Source organism: Silene latifolia, chromosome 1 (genome assembly GCF_048544455.1).
Source record: "Silene latifolia isolate original U9 population chromosome 1, ASM4854445v1, whole genome shotgun sequence".
In the NCBI taxonomy this organism is placed as follows: Eukaryota; Viridiplantae; Streptophyta; class Magnoliopsida; order Caryophyllales; family Caryophyllaceae; genus Silene; species Silene latifolia.
Window position 1 is genome coordinate 19,716,793 of NC_133526.1, and position 18,530 is coordinate 19,735,322.

Here is an 18,530-nt window from a genome sequence, read left to right on the forward strand (position 1 = left end):
TTTATAGAAATAATATTATTTTAACAATTATAATAATATAAAAGTTATATAAAATTGATTTTTAAATAATTTTTTAAATTAAAAACATTAAAATAACTATTTTGTTAATATTCTTGATTTATCTTTGATCCATCAAGTCAGACAAATCGGATCGAGTTTCGACCTTAAATTAACAGGTCATTTAGGGTCCGGGTATTTCGGGTGACGAACTAAGATTTACGTGTCTTTGACCTAAATAATTGGGTAGATCCGGTCGAGTTTACGGGTCGGGTCATTGTTTCATCTAGCAAACATCTGCCAAACATTAAAAAGCCTTCCATCTTTTCCCCCTCTCCTCAAATCTCTCTCTCTCTCTCTCTCTCTTATTTTCTTTCTTCTTCTACCACCGTCACCGACTTTTCTCTCTACTTTCTATCTCTGCTGGCACTTCATCATACCCTAAAAAAAAAAAAAAACCTAAAAAAAAAACCATCAAAAAACTAAAAAATAAATCATGTCAGGATTATACAACTCAAATTTTTCACCAGCAAGAGTTGCTTCTCCTCAGATTCGAACTCCTGCTTCCTCTTTTGATGATAAGTTGGTTTCCTTACTCTTTTTCTTAATTTTGTTTTTTTTACTTTTAATTTTTAATGTTTTATGCCGTTTTGTTGTTTTGATTTTTGTTTTTACTGTGTTTTCTTTGGTGGGTTTGGTGTTAGGTGTACTGTGTTTAAGTGTAGTTTATGGGGGTTGATAAAACCGAAATGACTCACTAAACTGGTTGCGCTTTTTTATTTAATTTTTTTAGTGTTTATTCGATGCAAGTTCCGAACTTTTTCGATTCATTTAGAAATGGGCTTTATTGTAGTACTCCGATAAAGTAAAATGTCTCACTAAAGTGACTGTGCTTTTTTTCCGATCATTTTTGGGTCATTCTGGAGACACTTTAGCCCATGATTTACGAGAGAGCTTGAGGCACTGAGTAGTATTGTAGTATAATGGTGAAAATAAGGATTTAATGGTGTGTTTTTTCTTGTGTGTGTTGATGTGTGGTGGCAGTCAATACTTGACGGAGTTGTTAGCTGAGCATCAGAAATTGGGGCCTTTCCTGCAAGTTCTTCCCATATGCAGCCGTTTATTGAATCAAGGTATCAACTTTTTATTGGTTTTTTTTTTCCATTAATTTGATGCGATTTGAATCTTTGTACTTTTTTGGTGTGTTTGTACAGCTATGAATCTGAGTCGCTTTTCTCAAGTGTCCAAAAGTAGTGGAAATCTCTTTTTTGGGTAGTATGTTTACACTTTACAGTAGTAAATTGTTGTTTGAGTGTACAAACTATTGGGTGTCATTAGCGTTCGATTGTGCCATGTTCCATATTTGGTGGTGTAAATTTATTCCGTCATTTGCCAATTGCATCTGTTTGTAGGTTGTAGAACTTTTGTAGTGTTTGTGTGTTACATTTTGGTGAAGTTGCTATCCCTACTGCGGCACGTTGTATTAATACTTTGATTTTTTGAGTTTTCATCTTGCTTATGGTGGTTGTATTACTTTAAATCCGCGTTGTCAAATATATAGGACATTACAGGCTACTTGGTATGTTACTCAATTTCTCATATTTCCCCAGTTCAGTATCGGACACTTGACACTTAGACACTTCATTTCTACCAAAAACATGACACTTTTTTTCTGTTTCTTCAGAACATAGATGAGTTTTATAATTCAACATGCACATGTGTTAAATATTTCTATTCGAGTATGTGTAACATGGATTAAACAAGAGCTTTATTTTGATTGCTCTCTTCTTTTATTCTCAATAATTGAACAAGAGTGGAGGTCTAATGTTGGTCAGTAGCTATGCTGAGTTTGTTTGCTACCCCGTATACTTTACTTGCAGAAAAGATTGCTTTAATTTTGGCTTTAACTACTTTTTTTTGTTACAGAAATTCTGAGGGTTTCTGGTATGTTGCCCAACCAAGGTCTTGGTGACTTTGATAGACGTCTATATAGAAGCCCCAGTCCTATGGCATCTGCAAATTTAGGGCCAAATCCACATGGGGGTGGATATGGTGGGTGGAATGGCATACATCATGAGGTATTTCATTTGCTGCTTGTGACTCACTGTTCTTATCTTTTGTTGTCATGCTTAGTTTCTTGCCTGTTGTATGAATTACTTCTTAATTTAAGAACCAAGTTAGCTGGAAACTGGAAGTTCACCGGAAAAGTACTTGTGAGTTAACCGTAGGCTTAAGTTCTTTTATATGGTTCGTAGTACAATATAGTGAACAAATTGGTCCTGCTTTTCCCCACTATATATATTTATTTAAATTTTTTGTGAAGCCAAACAATAGCCTCTATGTTGCTAACATTGGGGTAAGGTTTCGTATGTTCGACCTGTCCTTACCCTGCAATTTGCGGGGATCCCTTGTGGCAATGGATAATATTATTGTTGTGGTGGTGGTGAATTATGAAGCCAAAAATAGCTATGAGCATACCCTTTTGTAAGTTGCTAGATTGAATATTATCACTCATGAGAGTGCTTCTTGATTATCTTTGGCCATGTCTACACTAATGTTTGGACAAGCATCCACCGTCTCTATTTTAGGTGATCAGATGACCTGTGTGACAGATCTGATCTTATTTATCCTGTTATGCTACTGAGAGTAATTGCATTTTGTATCTTGGCCTCTTGAGGGTTGTCTCCTTCCCACACCCTTTCCATGAGGACGTATAATAATGCTAATGTCTCTTCATGGATGTTATAGCATGTAACTATTGGAATTTACATAAAGTAAAGTTGCAGAAGCCTGTTGGTTGTGCACATATAACATATACTTGTATAAAGATGTATCCCTTTTCAGCGTTTTATTTTGTGAATGGTCAAGAAGTTTATGCTACTTGGAGTTGTGTTGGAAGAAATTTCTCTTACAAAGTCATCCCTATTGAATTGGCTGAAACTGAAGTATCATGGTTCGCTTCATTTGAGAGTCTGAGATGATTCTTCATCTATCAAAGGAAAGAGGAGGAAGGCTGGGACCTAGACTCTGAGAGATAGAAAGAGGAGATATGAAATGTATGAGACTGAGCCTTAGAAACGGACGCTGGTATGAATAGCGGTAAGTAGAGAGTTTGCTTGTAACCAAGGATGAAACTAAACCTGGGGGGAAAGCTACCCAAGGACATGGCTCGTATAAAGCAGAAACTATTGGCAGTGTAAAACACCATCAGCTGGTCTAGAATTCAGTGTTATATTTTTATCATAGTAGGGATGGATTCTGGGTCTGCAATCCCAGCTTAATGTTACTTCGGCTTTAAGCTAGTGTTATTGTGAGAGCCAGAGAGACTTCTCTTAGTATAGAACTTCTGTATGCTCACAAAATTCTTGTGAACAGTGCACATGGTTCAGTGTTCAATTCTGTACAATGAATGGGTTTTGAGTTTTAATTCGTTTAGATGTGGGTTCACGTTTAAAGAACTCTGGCTAGGTAGTTCACGGGAAAGCTCAGGTCTAGTACAAACAACTCGGTTCGAGGATTGGCCTACCGAACCTTGAATTAACTGTGCTTGTGACCTAACGGAAGTACAGAGAGGTGGTGGCATGGCTTTAGGTGATTTTGAAAGATGAATCTAATCCCTCGGCGAGGTTGCTGCTCCCTAAGAGTTACCAGCCTAATAATTTGATCGTTTGAGTTTCGTATTCCAATGAACACTAGCCATTTATTGCATTGGTTGTATGTAGAGAGGAGTAATGACAAGGCTGACTCATCCAAACCTGAAAGAACAATCTGTAACAACCCTGCCCACAACATTAACTATTCTGATAATATGAAATGGCTAATTTTAATCACCTTGATACCAGGATCAAAATGACCCTACTTGTGATCAATGACCCATAAATGACATCAAATACTGACTCATAACAGAAATGACTTGATATCAATGCGCACTTCAGAATGACCTTAACTCTTAATGACCTGATCCAAGTGACCATTTGCCAGGTTGACTTGCATGTGCCTAGTCTTGTATCATCTTGATTACCGACGTTCTCTTATGGGGGTTCTTTTGACGTTTGTTTCAGAGGTTGAGTAATCCACCTGGAATGTCTATGGATTGGCAAGGGGCACCCGCGAGCCCTAGTTCGTATACTGTGAAAAGAATTATGCGGTTGGAAATACCAGTAGATGCTTATCCCAATGTAAGTCATCTGTGGCTGTAAAGCTGTGACATTTCCGTTGCTAACTTAATTCTAACTTTTCCTTTTTTTATGTTATGTCTACAACTCAACACATTTACATGGGATCTAACTCGAGAGCTAACTCTGCCTGTATGTATCGCAGTTTAACTTTGTCGGCCGTCTTTTGGGCCCCAGAGGTAATTCGTTGAGACGTGTAGAATTATCAACTGGTTGTCGTGTGTACATCAGGGGAAAAGGATCAATAAAAGATCCGGAGAAGGTAACATTTCACACAGTTAATTATTGGTTATAAATTATCATTAATTTGCATGTTTTTACCTGTTTTTGCATGAATTTGCATGTTTTTATTTAGTAAACATGATTTGATACTTTAGCAATGAAGTTTTATTTATTATTCTCAGGAAGAAAAGCTGCGAGGAAGACCTGGTTATGAACACCTTAATGAGCCGCTTCACATTTTGGTTGAGGCCGATTTGGCGCCCAGTATAGTTGATATAAAATTAAGGCAGGCTAAAGAAATTTTAGAAGAACTTCTGAAACCTGTGGTATGTGTCTTCTGTCTTCCCTCGTTTATTTTCAAATTAATTGTGATAAAAAAAGATTTATAATATATTAATATGAACCATCAGCGGACTCTTTCATCAGCAAATTGCGTAGTCGATCATGCATTAAAGTTCTTTTATGTGCTGGTGTTTTATTTGAGGTGATCGATTGTCGTATTGCCATCACATTAAATGTCCTTTTTGTCCTAATCACTAATCGACTTTGCTTTTTGATGTATGTCATTACATCTTAAAAAAATAAAACATGACCCGAATGAAACCCGAAAAAACAACTGAAGTACACTTCAACCAACTTAAATTGATCCAATTCACAATATTACTCGGACACTTCACATTGATAGCGTGTCGCGTGTTCGGCGTCCAACACTACACGTCTAACACTACACGACACATTGATATCGTGTCCGGTGTCCGACATGACACAACAATTTAACACTTCATTTTAGACCAAAAAATTTAATACTAACGTAGAGAATAGTATTCGACACTCCGACACCGTCCAATTGAGTCAGAGTAACATAGCCGATTCGATCAGAATCCGGTACAAAGTGACCTGTTTTGAAAGTGACTTGGCGGCTTAGAAACCGCAAATAACTAATTTGTAACAAAATCATAATCATAATAACCACGACCAGAAACGACATGGTAATGGGCCGATTGACCTGACATGTAACTCCGTAGCCGGAAACGATCACAACTGATTTGTCCCTAATGACCCAATAAAACCGCAGCTAAAGTAACTTGACTTGCAAAGTTGTAATGATCCACTGCGAATGAATTGTTTACTGGGACTAGCCATGATGGACCGCCTGCATTACATTGTCACAACCCAGATTTAATACCCATGCATATATTACTCTCTTAGTCTCTTGCATGCAATACTTAAAATTTTGTTTCACTCAGGATGAATCACAAGATTTTTACAAAAGGCAGCAGCTGAGGGAGCTTGCTCTGCTGAACTCCAATATCAGAGAAGACAGTCCTGGACCCAGTGGAAGCGTGTCTCCTTTCAATACTAGCGGGATGAAGCGTGCCAAAACGGGGCGTTGAAGACTTGAGGGATATGAGATCATTGGCTATGCATATTGTTGAAAGATTCAACTCTCGAGCTCGTCACATGTAGGGCAAAAGTCGTTTGTGGTGAGCTAATTGGCTTGTCATGTCCCTTCGTTTTAGTCTTTGCCTTCTATCCTACTCCGTATTTATTTGCTTTTTTGGTTTTTCTTCCCCCTTTTGGATAAATTATTTTTGGAAAATATTTTGAAGAACAAGTGAAAAAAAATGAACAAGATACCCTTCAAAAAGAAAAAAGAAAAAAGAGTAGAGAAGTCACTAATCATTATAATGGTTTTGGGTTAGTTTAATTTTAGCGTCAGTCCTTGTAAATAGTATGGCTGTTATATTCATTGGATTTATTCATGTGTTAAGCAACTCGAATATATTTGGTTGGATTTGGGTATTGTCTTATCTAAACGAGTTTTCTCTCACATGCCTTGTATTGTTCTTTCGGCTTTGGGGAGCTATTATTTTGGGGCATTGAACGATTCCCAACCAAGACAAGACATCCAACTATTTTGCATTTTGACATCAAGTGTGTTTGACTTGAGTTATTTTTTAGTTAAAATGTTTGGGTCATTTTTGAACTTGATTTATTTTGCTCAAAATTGTAACACCGAGTCCCCGAATAAACCCTTGCCTACATTGCTTTATGCGGTCACATGGGCGCTTCACACGGAGTTTAGTAATTTTAGGTATCAGGCGTTGAATGGGGTGGAGTTTGTGCTTGCTAAGGTGATCCCCGCTGCCATGTTTAAGTCTGCTGTTGTGGTGTTGAAGTGTGGGAATAAGTGCTTGGTGGAATGTCGTTTGTTACGTTGGCTGGGTCACAGAGTGTCGGTTTGATTGAGGAGAAGGAGAAGTGGTGGTTAGTGTGGTGGAAGGGTTCCCTAGTAGTAATCAGTCGACTTGATCAAGGTGTGATGGTATCATCTATAGCTTGTTTGCTTAATTGTGTTTTTTGTATACTTGATTTAGGGTTTAGAAGTTGGTAATAAAGCGGATGAGGATGATGGCGATGATGATCGTTAGTTGGGTTAATCGTAATCATGATGGTGTACTTAAGTAGAGGTGTTGATTTTGTTTGTTGGGTGGGTTACATAGGAGAAATAACACTAATGTATAATGTATGGTATTTGAGATTTAGCTACACAATGAATGACTTGATGTTGAAGGTGAAAGATTGCTTTTGTTTTTAGTATTGTTATTGGATAATCTTTTTGACTCTTAATAATTTACTCGCTCCGTCCCAGTCAATTGTTGTCCTTTGGTTTTGGCACAAAGACTAAGGAAAGAAGAGGGGGCCAATTATAAGATGACAAGTGGATCAAATTGAGTGTGAAAGATCAAATTGCTCATCAAATGCATTTCTAAAATAGAAAGGATAACAATTAACCGAGACGGAGGGAGTACAATGTATTTCTTGTTACTTCCAGCGAAATGGATATGTTTGGTTATGTCGTTATGATTATTACTCCGTTGATTTTCTCTGTTTGGTTGATTGCTAGTCGACAATAGAAATGGGAAGGGATAGACATAATGTCTTCCAATGATTTACTGTATTATTTTCGCCTTTATGATGACAAGGATTGACGAATTCATGTTGTATTCAGCTCATTTCAGGTCATTGAAACTTGTATGAACTCACGCCTCAGGTTCAAACTATTGCTAGAGCCGGCTTGAGATAATACGTTATTGGGTTAGAGCCGGTCCCCTGCTTAAAACATACATGAATGATTGATCTGGTAGTAGGTTTGCGTTTTGTCATCTGTATTCGGGTTTTATACATAAAATTATGAAAAAGTGCCTCACATTTTGTGCTCATGGTAACATTTCACCCTTTTTGAGTTTTGCTAAGCCTCTCCTCTTTCGAACTTCCCTCCAACCTTCTCTTTTAACAAATCAATTAAGGTTGGATATGCAAATGGACAAACCAATAATTGTTATTAGTCTGTTCTTGTCCGGCTCATGAAAAAGCACGGAGAGATAAGGTTGGAGAACCGAACGTAGAAAGATGGTGGTCTGGCACGCACTTTTGCGCTGCAAATTTGCTACATCCCCAAATTACACAGTCAATGCTTAGTTTTGTTGTTTTTCAACCGACGGCATTCTATGGAGTTGTCCAAATTAATTCCGCTAACAAAAATCTTGGAAGTTGGATTGTGTTCGGTCCCAAGTACACAAGTTTGATGGAGACGCAAGATTTGTTTTCTCAAACCAATTTTTGGCCATTTATTATCAACCCGAACGTATTAAGATACTCCAAGACCCGTCGTCGTCAAAATGGAACTCTTGTTTTATAAGCTACGGAGTACTTGTGAAACTTAGCTTCACTCAAGACCGACCGGGATCCGTTTTAATACAACAACAACATCAGAGCCTTAATCCCAAAATGATTTGGGGTCGGTTGACATGAATCATCTTTTAGAACCTTCCATGGGTGAACGCACACCTCAAAATGCGAATAGAAAAGGGAAAATGAAAAACAAAGGGAGAGCGAAAATGTAATGCAAAGTCAAGTTAAACTTACAAGTTTTAAAATCGAATTCCGGATTTCTTTTATAAAAACTTAAAGTTTAAATCGAGAGAAAAGATTAAACGATTTTGAAAACCGAAATAGAATTCCGGAATGCCTTAAATGTAAACCAAATAAAATATATAAGAAAGTGGCTGGTAAAAAAGTGTAATAAAGGAGAGAAGAACAAATAATTTATTTATTTTAAATTAAATAAAAACACTAAATATGTCAGAAAAACATCAAATACTAAAAATCCATATGTATCCTTTCCCTCCATTGTGCCCTCTCCGTCACCATACTCTCCTCAAGCCCCAGAAATCTCATATCGTGCTCTATCACTCTCAACCATGTCTGTCTCGGTCTTTCTCTACCTCTAGGGACCTTTTCTGTTCTCCAAGTCTCCAGCCTGCTAACTGGTGCGTCCATAGGTCTCCTTCTCACATGGCTAAACCATCTTAGTCGGTTTTCCATCATCTTGTCCTCTATTGGTGCCACTTTTACCTTTTCCCTAATCACCTCATTCCTTAATCGATCTTTCCTTGTATGTCCGCACATCCACCTCAACATACGCAACTCCGCCACACTCATCTTTTGAATGTGACAATGTTTCACGGCCCAACACTCGAAATCGTAAAGTAAGGCAGGCCTAATTGCCGTGCGATAAAATTTTCCCTTTAATCTTTGGGGCATATCTTTGTCGCATAAAAACCCTGAAGCACTCTTCCATTTCAACCATCCCGCTTTAATTCTGTGAGCCACATCTTCGTCTAACTCCCCATCTTTTCGAATAATAGATCCTAGATATCTGAAGAAATTTGACCCCTCAACCACATTCCCATCGAAAATAATACTCCCCGCATTTGTCGATCTCAACCCCGCCACCTTAGTGAACTGACACCTCAAATACTCAGTCTTACTCCTGCTCAGCCTAAACCCACGCGTCTCCAAAGTCTGCCTCCACAATTCCAACTTTCTCTCCACCCTCTCTTTCGTCTCATCAATCAACACAATATCATCAGCAAACATCATACACCAAGGGATGTCGTCCTGAATATCCCTTGTCAACTCATCCATAACTATAGCAAAGAGAAAAGGACTGAGTGCAGAACCTTGATGCACCTCGATGGTAATGGGAAATTCTTCCGTTCTCCCAACATTAGTGCGAACACTTGCACTAGCCCCCTCATACATGTCCTTTATGAGGTCAATATATTTTTGAGACACACCCTTTCTCGCCAAAGCCCACCAAAGTACTTCTCTTGGTACCCTATCATATGCCTTTTCCAAGTCAATAAAAACCATATGCAAGTCTTTCTTCTTGTCCCGATGGTGTTCCATCAACTGTCTCATGATAAAAATCGCATCCATAGTCGATCTCCCGGGCATAAATCCAAATTGGTTATCCGAGATGTCTACACATCTCCTAAGCCTTTGCTCGATTATCCGCTCCCATAACTTCATCGTATGACTCATAAGTTTAATTCCCCGATAGTTAGAACACTCTTGAACATCACCTTTGTTCTTGTACAAGTTCTTGTACAAAGGGATAAGAGTGCTTCTCCTCCAAGCTGATAACATCTTGTTGCTCCTCCAAATCTTGTTCAAGAGCATGGTTACCCATTCGATCCCTTTCTCCCCGAAGCACCTCCAAACTTCTATGTGTATACCATCCGGTTCCTCTGCTTTCTTTGACCCCATCTTCCTTAACGCCTTTCTAACTTCACTCTTTTGTATTCTACGCACGAATTCCCGATTAGCCATGCTTGGTGTTACTTCTACATCCCCAAAACCTTGTTCCTGATGTCCATTGAATAAAGTATCAAAGTAAGAACTCCATCTTGCCTTTATTTCGTTATCCTGAACCAGAACCTTGTCGTCCATATGTTTCACACACCTAACTCTCCCAATATCTCTCGTCTTTCGGTCTCTTATGCGAGCCAGTTTATAAATATCCTTCTCTCCTTCTCTCGTATCCAACCTGGCATACACTTCTTGGTTAACTTTTGCCCTCGCATCTCGTACTGCCTTTTTAGCGGCTCGTCTAGCCTCCTTGTACTTTTCAAAGTTCTCATCACTCATGCATTTCCCCAAAACCTTATAGCATTCACGTTTTGTCTTTATCGCTTGTCTCACCTCATCGTTCCACCAAGATGTGTCCTTACTTGTTGGTCTATTTCCTTCAGATTCTCCTAACACCTCCCACGCCAAATCCTTTACAACATGCTCCAATTTATCCCACGTTGCATCAATATCTTTCTCCTTGCAATCCGACCAAATATCGCTACTTCCAACCTTATCCAAAAACGCTTGTTGGTTTTCCCCTTGTAGCTTCCACCACTTGATTCGTGCCTCACCGATTATCTTTCTCTTCCTCAAGTCTCTCTTACGTCGAAAATCAAGCACCACTAGTCTATGTTGTGTTGCGGCACTTTCCCCGGGTATGACCTTGCAATCGGTGTACTCTTTCCTCCACACATTCCTTACCAAAAGAAAGTCAATTTGACTAGCATTTCCTCCACTCCTATAAGTCACCAAATGAGAATGTCTTTTCTCGAACCAAGTGTTCATTACACCCAAGTCATATGCTAAAGCAAAATCTAATATGTCACTTCCTGCTTCATTTCTCTCCCCGAACCCAAAACCCCCATGAATGCTCTCGAAGCCAACTCGACTAGTACCCACATGCCCATTGAGGTCACCACCAATGATCAATTTCTCTCCAATAGGGACTCGTTATACAACCTCTTCCAGATCTTCCCAGAAGGCTCGTCGAAAAGAAGCATCCAAACCTACTTGAGGTGCGTAAGCACTTATAACAGTCACCACCTCATCCCCGACTACAAGCTTAATGCTCATGATCCCATCACTCTTTCTTGATACTTCTAACACATCATCGATGTAATCTTTATCAATGACAATACCCACTCCATTACGACTTTTGTCTTTACCCGTTTTAATAATTTCAACAAACGCATAGTACTAGTTAGTTTATTTCCACCTTTCTTTGGCAAATTTTATGGCAATCCAGATTCCCCGCGTCTCTTTCATCTTTTTCTAGAAGATTATCCACGATATTCTACCAACACAAACTTGCCTCTCCAGACGAGGAATCAACACCATGCCCCTTTGTTCGTTGTGCGGAATCGGCTGACCATTTATTCAAATCATGCAATGTCACCCAGCATATTTGGAAATCCAGCTCCCCTGGACTTAACATTATGCCTATTATCACAGTCCCTTTCCGTCAATGGCTGATAGACATCATACAGTATCTCAGATCCCTTGACCCGCATATCGAAAGGGAGCTCCTGCAATTCCTTAGCCTGATTCGTGCGATTTGGCTATATCGCAACACTCTTGTCTTTAAGGATGAAACTCCTGACCCGGTTTGTATCTTCCATATTCAGTGACGTTTACTTGATTCATTTTCCTACAGGTCGTTTGTTCCCCGTGGTTGACAACCTCTACGACATGACTCTTCTGGCCATGATATGATGTCCACTACTCCGGGCTTATATACATTTCAAACATTTGTCAAAAAGATCAGCACTAAAGGTGTTTTCTCCAAACGAATCAGGAGCCACGCCATCTCTCCGACAACATTGGATGTTCGACTGGATATTCGAGCATCTTCATACTTTATGGCTGCAGCGATCGTTGTACTTCTGGCAATGCAAGATGCACGGTCTCAGAATGATGAATCCGTTATGTTCTCTACTCCTTCAAAACGTTAATAACATTTCTGGTGCCGAATGCGCCAGTCCCAATCGAGACCTATCACACGATTACTGAAATTCGTAGGTTACTATGTAGTCATATGTATTGGTCTGTTAGTTTAGCCACTGGTTAGCTTGTATTTGTTTTCGCAACTTTTTATCAATATAAGTTCATTGTTGTAAAAAAAAAAGTTAGTTTATTTACGAGCATTTTGAAATAGAGCTTATAGGGAGCTGGCAGGTTTGTCCTCATATCAGACGATACGATTTGATACTTTTTGAGTCAAGATCTCTATTTTATGAACAAACCAGAAGAGTAATCACAAACTCAGGCTAATTATCCAACTTCTAATGTCTCTCGAGTCTCGAAGTATAAATAACTTTGTACCACTGAGTAAGAAGTTCAATTATACAACATACATTAAATGCGAGCCAATGCAAAATTTCCGACACACCTGCAAGCATTGTTTTCCAGCAACTCTACCCGTGTCATTCTGCGGTACAACGAAGCATATTTCTGAGTTCCTTCCCTCAGTGTTCAAACACCGACTATTTCAGGATGTGAATATTGCGTCGAGAATTTTGTCCAAGCACTACTCCTTTTCATAATACAAGAAAGTTGTACATATTTACCCGAGAATTGTGTCGGATATCATCTAACAGCTTCGGGGGCAGAGTTGCAGTAGGGTGTATTCAAGCAGACCAACTTGGTAAACATAAGGCACAAACTCGCAAATCCTAACCCAATCATCAATCCCAAAGTACCCTTTTGTCGATCCACTTTCATTGCTCTTGTAACTATGCTTCCGAAGATGGGGAGTAATCCCCCGCAAGCAAACACCATCAAGTGATCCAGCCCTTGGTAGTCTATTCTGGTTATAATTGCTCCAATAGCCGACAAGGGTCCCACCAATCCGATCAGGCTGGCTGCTGCAATAGAACCGTGCCAGCTGTCGGTGGCACCGTAAATGCAGCTAGCTGCAGCAGCTCCCCGAGTTAGCCCGTGCATCGACACGGGAAGGACTATATATTGGCCAAGCCCATACGCTTTTGGTGCAGCAACTCCCAGTGCTAGGCCTTCTGCCAGGGCATGGAACGCGATTGCAGTGCATGAGAGAAATGACTGGATTGTTAGCGCACTCAGTGAGCTGCTAGCAACAGAAAACAAAGAGTTTGTCGAGGTTCTCTTTTGTTTCACGACGTTCAAGAGCGTGGAGGTTAGAATATGTACAGAGATGGCTCCAAATGATAGGAGCAGTAATAGGGGAAATAACCCCATTTGTGAATATAAAAGTAGCTGAATTGGTCGCCAGGCACCCAGGACAAAGGCGATCCCACAGGCTATGCCAGTTAAAAGTGCATGCCGGAGATGTAAAGCAAGAGCAAATGCAACAAGGACGAGACCACCAAACAACGGTCCCAAACCAAAAAGCATAGAAATCATGAATCCGGAAAAATCTTCTGATCTGAAATGATGAGGAAATCAAAATCAGAAATGGTGGATTAGCATCTTACAAATGCAAACATTAACTGAAAATGCAGTTTTGAGCTGTTACTTTCAACTCTTTATCTCTGAGGACAAACCCATCTTTGACACAACACCCCTAAGGGTATGTGCATAGCACATTGACACGGTACTTCAAAATTCTATTCTTTATATATAACTGGAGTATACTTTTGTTTTGAAGACGTGTTCCATCACTCGTATCCTCATTCTAAGACAGAATAACCGGACCAAAATTTGAGTTATACGAAGTCCAATTCTTGAATTCATACCCAAGAAAGAACACATTAGAAAGAGACAGTGTCAATTTAGTGCCATTAGACGTTAGTGAACACTTGAAGATCAATAACAACCAGATGTCAATGGTCAGTATACTCTATTACACGACAGACATGAAAAAACAGAGCTTTTAAAGGGGTCAATCACCTGTAATTTTTACTATAGTTCTGGAAAATAGTGCCCAGAGCTTCCATGAATGCTACAGAGAGTGTAGCTGCTGATGCCACATGAGTCGGGGAGGCTTCCTGTAATCACAAGATGATACAAATTGGTCAGCTTACATGACATGTCTTGAATATCAGGAGTGGAAGCAAAGCGGTTATAAAAGATGACAGGCAATAAGCACCTTAAATGCATCAGGAAGAACCTCTGCAATAACCATCCAGATCATACAGCCAGCAGCAAAACCCGTGCAGAAAGGCAAGAATTTGTTGAACGCATCAGCACACATGAATGCTGGTACTGCCACAATAGGCTGCAGTTCGACAAATGTTATAACCAAACCACAAAATCTGCTAAAATATTACAGTGGGAATCACACTCACACAATGACCATTGACCATATGGCAGACAGGGTTTCCTACTATTGAGGAAAGGGGCATCCGTGTGGGGGGTGGGCTGTCGATTTATCTAGCAAAAACCCTCCTTTAAGGGTCATTTACTCAATTGGCTCCAGAAGTACAGAGCCTTATATAACAACATCTAAATTTGTGACTTGTTCAGCATACTTCAACGAGCTAGTTAAGGCAACTGAAAAGGGTGGCAAGAGCCCAACACATGAAATATAACTTCTACTCTGACTTACTAATCATCACATAGCATTCAGTAATCAGTAATAACAAGTTAACGACCGCCACACATGTCCTGAACATCATTTCCAGAATCCGGGTTGCTTTCAATCAATCTTTGTTTTAGCGTTTAAGCTGTTCTCCAAGTTGACAATATTTGCATCTAAGTACCACATGAGTGTCATCTTCAATACAGGCTCTGAATAGGAGTACAGTAGCAATAAGAAAGGGTGATCATTTAAAAAAAACATTACTCTAGCGCCTTAAGGGTTCCCTTAAATTGTGAGGTCTTATCCAACCCAATCCTCTAAAAAAACAACATAAATAGGCTTGTGCCGAAAAGAGACGTTCTTAAGCAAGGGAGTACAAGGGTTAAATAAGAATGGCTTCCTCAAAACAGTAATGGCAAAATCCAAAACTACACGCAAAATCATATACTAAATTTTCAACGAAAGAGCAAACCAATTAAGTTGTATACAATACCTGGGGCAAAGATGTGATGATGCTCCAAAGCATCGCTTTTTGAGGAGAAACTCCCCTTGAGGCAAGCATCATACTAACAGCCAATCCTTCTGGTATGTTGTGAACAGCAATAGCTAAAGTCACTAAGAGACCCTGAGAAAGACCTTTTGAGCCAGCAAATGAAACCCCAACACCAGCTCCTTCTCCAAATGCATGTAATGTCATAATCCCAACTACAAGAACAACTTTTGCAGCATCAGCGCCTTTTATGTCTAGCATACTTACTTCCCCATACTGATCAAGCACCTGTATTTATGCGATATTTAGATTATAGGTAAAAAAATCAAGACTTTTAAAAATCATATTTAAAGAATGCACCCTGTGCGATTCTTACACAAGATTAGACGAAGCACAATCAGGAAGTACTGGGGTACTAAGTTATGTGAATAAACACATGTAACTAAAACAAGTGTAACTGAAGTACCATAAGCACGACCATGACAAATTATGCTAATTTTTCAACATTTAATGCAATAAGCTACGAGGAGGATGAAAGTGCTCACCTTCTTACAAAGTGCAATGAAAATGCCGCCAGCCAAAATTCCAATCACAACCCAACTTCCATGACCATGCTCTTGTCCTTCCTGTATAAGATCAAAGCTTGCAGCAAGCATCACACCAGCAGCCATACCATTGCACAATCCTGCCCACTGAGGTTCAAGATCCACAAAAAAGAAAGGTATCGCCCCAAAACCACTAGCAGCCGCCATTGCTAGTGTAAACAACGCAACCGTAGTGACCGAAACTCTACTATTGCTACCTTTTCCCTCATCAAGATCGCTAAAGGCGCTCTCTGTACTAAAGACATCCTTAGTCCCTGTGCTTTCTGTGACGTCATTTCTAAGATCCTTCAATGGTGCAACTCTCACTCTCTGATTACCAACTATGCCAGACTCAGATTCGGCATAACAACCAAGGGCTATAAAAATCAAACACAGTAAGAGGACCTGCTTCCATATTGATCTCATGCTTGTTCAAGTCCTCTTATAAACCTTATTACTTCACACTTCACAAGTTCATGATGCAATGGCAAGAACCCCTGTATCGACAGAGACCACCTTACCACTTCTTTTTTTTAGCTTAATAACACAACTGGCTGGCCAATAAATAACAGGTTCTAATACAGCAACAACAACCTGGTGAAAAAAGAATATTATTAGAATCTGGACTGAGCATTGCTGATCAAGATTATGGGTCATTGTCTTTTTTTTTTTTTTTTTGAGTGTAAAGGGAACCACAAGGGCGATTTTGATGCTGACGGGGTTAGAACAGAGGTCATGAGTGACATCTGCAGATTATGGGTCATTGTAAAAGTAAAATTTACCCAAATTAATCATCTTCAATTGAGAAAGGGGGCATTAGATTAATGCAAAACCCTAAATTCAAGAAAGATTGAAAATTTCACCAAAACCCAATTCATATTGAAATAATTAGGACCAATTCAGGGGCAACACATAATCTACAAAACCCATTAAGGATTAATCCAATCAAGTAATCCTATTTCCACAAATTAATCAGGATCTCCCAAATTAAGCAAAAAATCAATAACCCCAAATCATAAAAAATTGAACTTCCAACAATTACTCCCCTCAATTTATGAAAAAAGATGGTAAATGTCAATCAATTAAACAGAAAAATGCATCTGGGCAGTAATAAAATCAGCAAAAGGATAAAAAAATCTTACCTGCAAAAGAAAAGAGGGAAGAACACAGAAAAGGGAAGAGAAAACGTGCAATTTGGATGAAATAAAGAGCAAGACTTGGTCTTTACGCGTATATTCTTTAAGGAATAAACCCACAGGAAACGTTCAGGAATTTTAAATGATGAAGAAACATAATAATTAAGGTTACTAATTCAATCAAAAATCTTCACTGTAAAAAAAGAAGATCAAACAGTTTAAATTGAACAGATGGATGGGAGAATTTTGTTTTTGGTGATGAAAAGAGGTAGAAAATGATAGGTGGATTTAGTAGGAGATTGGGCACATTGGTTTGTTGTTGGGTGATCAAAATCCTAGTTGAGTTCCAATGTTCCACCCCAAAACCAGCGATTGCCTAAACAAACAAAACATGAAAACAAGATATAACCCCTTTATTTTAGAATTTTACTTTGGAATCACAATAAAGACCGTTTTACAATGTAAGGTCTCGTTTGGTTGTTGGTTGGAATATAACTTCACCGGATTATCGAATTCATGAAAATTAGATATATCTGTTTGGTTGCCGATGTAGGAGGAATTCAATTACACCGGAATTTACAATTAATTACCTAGGAGGGGCTCGGCAATCCAATTCCTTGGAAAATTGAATGTTTACATTATGGCAAAAAAAGGCAACCAAACAAGTCTTAATTTTGTAATTCATGGGATTTTACAAGTCCCATGATTTACAAGGGGCAATCAAACGAGGCTTAAATACTTAATTTCGTGGAACTTCGAATAACATCATCTTACAACATAAATTGGCCTTTTTATTGGTTATTAAAACATAGTTATTTTTTATTTATTTATTAATAAATGAGGTATTTAACATATAAAAAAACCGTTAAACTGTAATACAGATGTACACTATAAAATTTAGAAAGGTTATATTGTATTGAATAATGAATTGGTACAACGAGTATGTTATTTATACAAATATACTAAAACCTAAGGTATCGAATCTTTACAACTTGAAAGACAAGAAAGTAATTAACCTAAGATATCAAACTTGAATACTCAAACCAAATAATGGTCTCCCGCCGGAGACCACTCCCATCAGCCATATTCCTGGAGATTCATCGTTCCCTCCGATTTCAAAAAATTCGAAGAGGAAAACGATGTATCTAGATGAATTCCAATCTGTCACTTCTATCGAAATGGAACCCAACTCACCTGTTCAAGAAGACAATACAGTCACGCACACACCAAGGATCCCCACCACCTCTCCTCTGTCTTTTAGGGATACAGTCCAGGGATTCGGTGCACGCCACAACCCAACCGGAGTTCTGTCATTGGATGATCTGGAAATTGACTCGGATGACGATGTGGAGGGAGAAGATGAAGAAGAAGACTCCCTATGCCCAAAAATTTGTCTCACGAAGACAGAAAAAGCTATTATTCGACAGCCATGGCGACACTCATTGATAATAAAGATGTTCGATAAGAAAATCGGGTATTTGTCATTGATGAGAAAATTACAAGCAAAGTGGTCAATCAAGGGCAAACTTACCCTAACTGATCTCACTGGTTCATATTATGTGGCCCGGTTTTCTTCCCGTCAAGATTATGAGTTCGTAGTCACTCAAGGACCTTGAATGATCGACGACCACTATCTAACAATTAGGCGTTGGGTCCCCAATTTCGTCCCGGTCGATGACTGCATTAAGAAGTTGACGGCGTGGGTACGAATACCAAATCTCCCTGTAGAGT

General features: G+C 39.1%; 2 protein-coding genes across 2 annotated transcripts; one reads left to right on the forward strand and one right to left on the reverse strand.

Moving 5' to 3' along the window:
• The first annotated feature begins 336 nt into the window (after positions 1 to 336).
• Positions 337 to 6,225, forward strand: LOC141600730 (KH domain-containing protein At3g08620-like). Its single transcript, XM_074420977.1, has 7 exons — positions 337 to 579; positions 1,042 to 1,130; positions 1,924 to 2,075; positions 4,059 to 4,175; positions 4,318 to 4,434; positions 4,577 to 4,720; positions 5,642 to 6,225. The coding sequence occupies exons 1-7, from the start codon at positions 494 to 496 to the stop codon at positions 5,786 to 5,788; spliced, it is 852 nt and encodes a 283-aa protein (XP_074277078.1). The 5' UTR covers positions 337 to 493; the 3' UTR covers positions 5,789 to 6,225.
• A 6,120-nt stretch (positions 6,226 to 12,345) lies between these two features.
• Positions 12,346 to 17,198, reverse strand: LOC141600735 (putative zinc transporter At3g08650). Its single transcript, XM_074420984.1, has 6 exons — positions 16,806 to 17,198; positions 15,625 to 16,257; positions 15,083 to 15,367; positions 14,158 to 14,286; positions 13,959 to 14,056; positions 12,346 to 13,494 (listed from the first exon to the last, which is right to left on the reverse strand). The coding sequence occupies exons 2-6, from the start codon at positions 16,087 to 16,089 to the stop codon at positions 12,681 to 12,683; spliced, it is 1,791 nt and encodes a 596-aa protein (XP_074277085.1). The 5' UTR covers positions 16,090 to 16,257; positions 16,806 to 17,198; the 3' UTR covers positions 12,346 to 12,680.
• Between the last annotated feature and the right edge of the window lie 1,332 nt (positions 17,199 to 18,530).

Coding starts and splice junctions, on each gene's coding strand:
- LOC141600735 (XM_074420984.1), bottom strand. CDS start 16,089: ATGAGATCAATATGGAAGCAGGTCCTCTTACTGTGTTTGATTTTTATA. Junction 15,368..15,624: donor TCATTGCACTTTGTAAGAAG/GTGAGCACTTTC, acceptor GCATAAATACAG/GTGCTTGATCAGTATGGGGA. Junction 13,495..13,958: donor AACTATAGTAAAAATTACAG/GTGATTGACCCC, acceptor TCATCATTTCAG/ATCAGAAGATTTTTCCGGAT.
- LOC141600730 (XM_074420977.1), top strand. CDS start 494: ATGTCAGGATTATACAACTCAAATTTTTCACCAGCAAGAGTTGCTTCT. Junction 1,131..1,923: donor CAGCCGTTTATTGAATCAAG/GTATCAACTTTT, acceptor TTTTTGTTACAG/AAATTCTGAGGGTTTCTGGT. Junction 4,176..4,317: donor CAGTAGATGCTTATCCCAAT/GTAAGTCATCTG, acceptor TATGTATCGCAG/TTTAACTTTGTCGGCCGTCT.